Source organism: Austrofundulus limnaeus, unplaced genomic scaffold (genome assembly GCF_001266775.1).
Source record: "Austrofundulus limnaeus strain Quisiro unplaced genomic scaffold, Austrofundulus_limnaeus-1.0 Scaffold5, whole genome shotgun sequence".
Lineage (NCBI taxonomy): Eukaryota > Metazoa > Chordata > Actinopteri > Cyprinodontiformes > Rivulidae > Austrofundulus > Austrofundulus limnaeus.
Window position 1 is genome coordinate 1353914 of NW_013952407.1, and position 2314 is coordinate 1356227.

Consider the following 2314-nt stretch of genomic DNA (forward strand, 5'->3'; position numbering starts at 1 on the left):
CTTCTGGTGAATGTTAAAGTCTTAATTAAACAGGACATAAAAATAAATATAAAGGATTTATAGTTTTTTTAACCTGTCAATATTAAAAGTAATCTTTTACTTTTTTTAAACCAAGATTTAAAACAGGAAATATGTTCTCTTCAGCTCGGCATGCACTTTATAATATACTGTATATATTTTACTAATATATGTGTGTCATTATATGTAATAACTTTTTCCACTTTTTAGAAATTACATGTTTTTTCCCCAACACGTAATAGAAACTTTTTAAATAAATGTTTTGCTGCATGTTGATCTGTAGCCTGCTGGTTGGGGACCCCTGCTGTGAAGCTTCTTTAATTCCTAAAGAACATGAGCAGCTGCATGCTTTTCACTGTATTGTTTTGTATGAGATTTCTTTTTTTTTTTCCTTTCCAACATTTATTTTTCAAAGAACCACTGCTTACGTAAAAAATAAATAAATAAATGAATAAAAATTAGTTTGCAGATTGTAGAAGTCGAAATCTAACTTTACTTGTGTGTCGGTCTAAAAAAAAAAGACGTACCAAAACTGCAAATTAAACTATATTAACTATAAAAAGAAATTATCACAATGAAAGATGTCTTAAAAACTAAATATGTTAGCTTTATGCACCATTTACACAGTACCAGTGATGAATGATGTTATTAATGAGGCAAAGTTCTGTCAGCATAAATTATGTGATCTCACCTTAAATTTCACAACTTTCTTTTAAAGTCCTCTGTAGCCTTGTATGTTGCATTTTAGAACTTAATAACCACCTAAAAGCATTTAAATATTTCACACCTATGTTTTTAATGACAATTTATTAATTGATTCGGTACTGATTTAAACAAAGAAAACTACTAGGAACTCATTCTAATTCAGTTATATTTACTTACTGTTTTTGTCTTTGTTTTCACTTTTCAGCTCAAGCTATTTCTGGACACTGAGGTGCTACTCCATGATGATACCAGACACCTGAGAGCTCTAAGAAATGTTTTTTTTTCTCCAACATCAGTAGTATGTGGACAACTTTATGCAACAGTAGGAAAAAAAACAACAAAGACAAGAAAAACAGTAGTGAACATTTAAGTTGAGGCTCACTCAGGACTGACTTGTTGAAAGTGTTTCCAGCTGCTGAAAATTTTCTGGAGTAAAGTAAAAATGTGGGAGCTGCTCTCAATGATACCTATGACAATGTCTAACAGATGTTAATCTCATAAATAATAAAGACTATTTTCTACAATTTTAATGCACTTTTGAATTGTACATTGTGTCAGATTTCTATAGTAGTTTTACTTACATCAGTAGCCAGCTGGAGCATTTTGTTTTTTTTTAAATAATTTTTCAGACACAGGAATCTAGGAAGGTTAAATGCATAATAAAACAAGTATTTTTATCTATAATATTCCTACACCACGCTTCCTGGTTTTGTTTGTGTATTTATGGTACCTGTTGCACTGCCAGCCTTCTTTAGGRTCGCCAAAATTAACAAGATTTTTTGCCTTTTTTTGAATGAAACTATCCGCCAACATGTTTTTGTGTGACACGAGCAGTTTGGGCTAGTGYGATTTACAAAGATATTAAAGATGTTGACACAATGTCTCTTTCATAGCACATTTATTTCATGGGTTTAATRATGTATTTTTAATGTAAAGTAAAAAATTATAAGCAACCAAATATGCTAAATTTGAAGATTTTGACGTTCTGCATCAGTGACAAAAACAATGTGTATTGTTGTTTTGGCTGCTCCCTTCTGCAGGGGTCACAACAGACTGCYAGCTTGCCCTTTCTGACACAACCCTCACTCGAACCTACAAACTCAGGATTAAAAGACGGCAGCGCTGACAGCAAAGCCAGAGCACAACTGGCAAAACCAACATGTTTGATGGGACCTTTTTTCCTGCTGAAATTAAAAGTTTGAAGCTAAGAGTTGAGATACTTTGCTGTGTTCTGTCAGCACTTACGATTTGGTATGAAAACTGACAAAATGATGCAGATTTTGGCCTGATGGAGGACTTCTATTTAGCTCCGAACTCTTTCAAGAAACAGGGGTAAGTTTAACAAAAGCAGAAGAGTTAGGTAACCCAGAATAAGGGAAGAAAGTTGGGCTGGACCSGGTCTTGTTGGAACACTTTGGTTCATCTGGTTTCACAAAGCTGAAGAGGAGCAGCTACAGTAAGTCATCTTAACTGCAACAATACAGGCACAATCTCCTACTGTAAGCATCAGTCTTAATTGGTTTACCTGTCACTGTTAATAAATCAGTCAATACGATCACTTTTTCATCCATTTAATATTTTCTACTTGTTC

The 2314-nt window shown here is 33.3% G+C and overlaps 1 protein-coding gene across 1 annotated transcript in view; it reads left to right on the forward strand.

Annotated features, from left to right (window-relative positions):
• The window catches only part of plekha7b (pleckstrin homology domain containing, family A member 7b), an 80562-nt gene extending 79305 nt beyond the window's left edge, over nucleotides 1–1257 (forward strand). Inside the window, exon 28 of the mRNA XM_014026524.1 lies at nucleotides 929–1257. Coding sequence (XP_013881978.1) covers nucleotides 929–951 — 23 coding nt within the window. The 3' untranslated portion in view covers nucleotides 952–1257. The remainder of the gene's footprint in view (nucleotides 1–928) is intronic.
• The last annotated feature ends 1057 nt before the right edge of the window (nucleotides 1258–2314 follow it).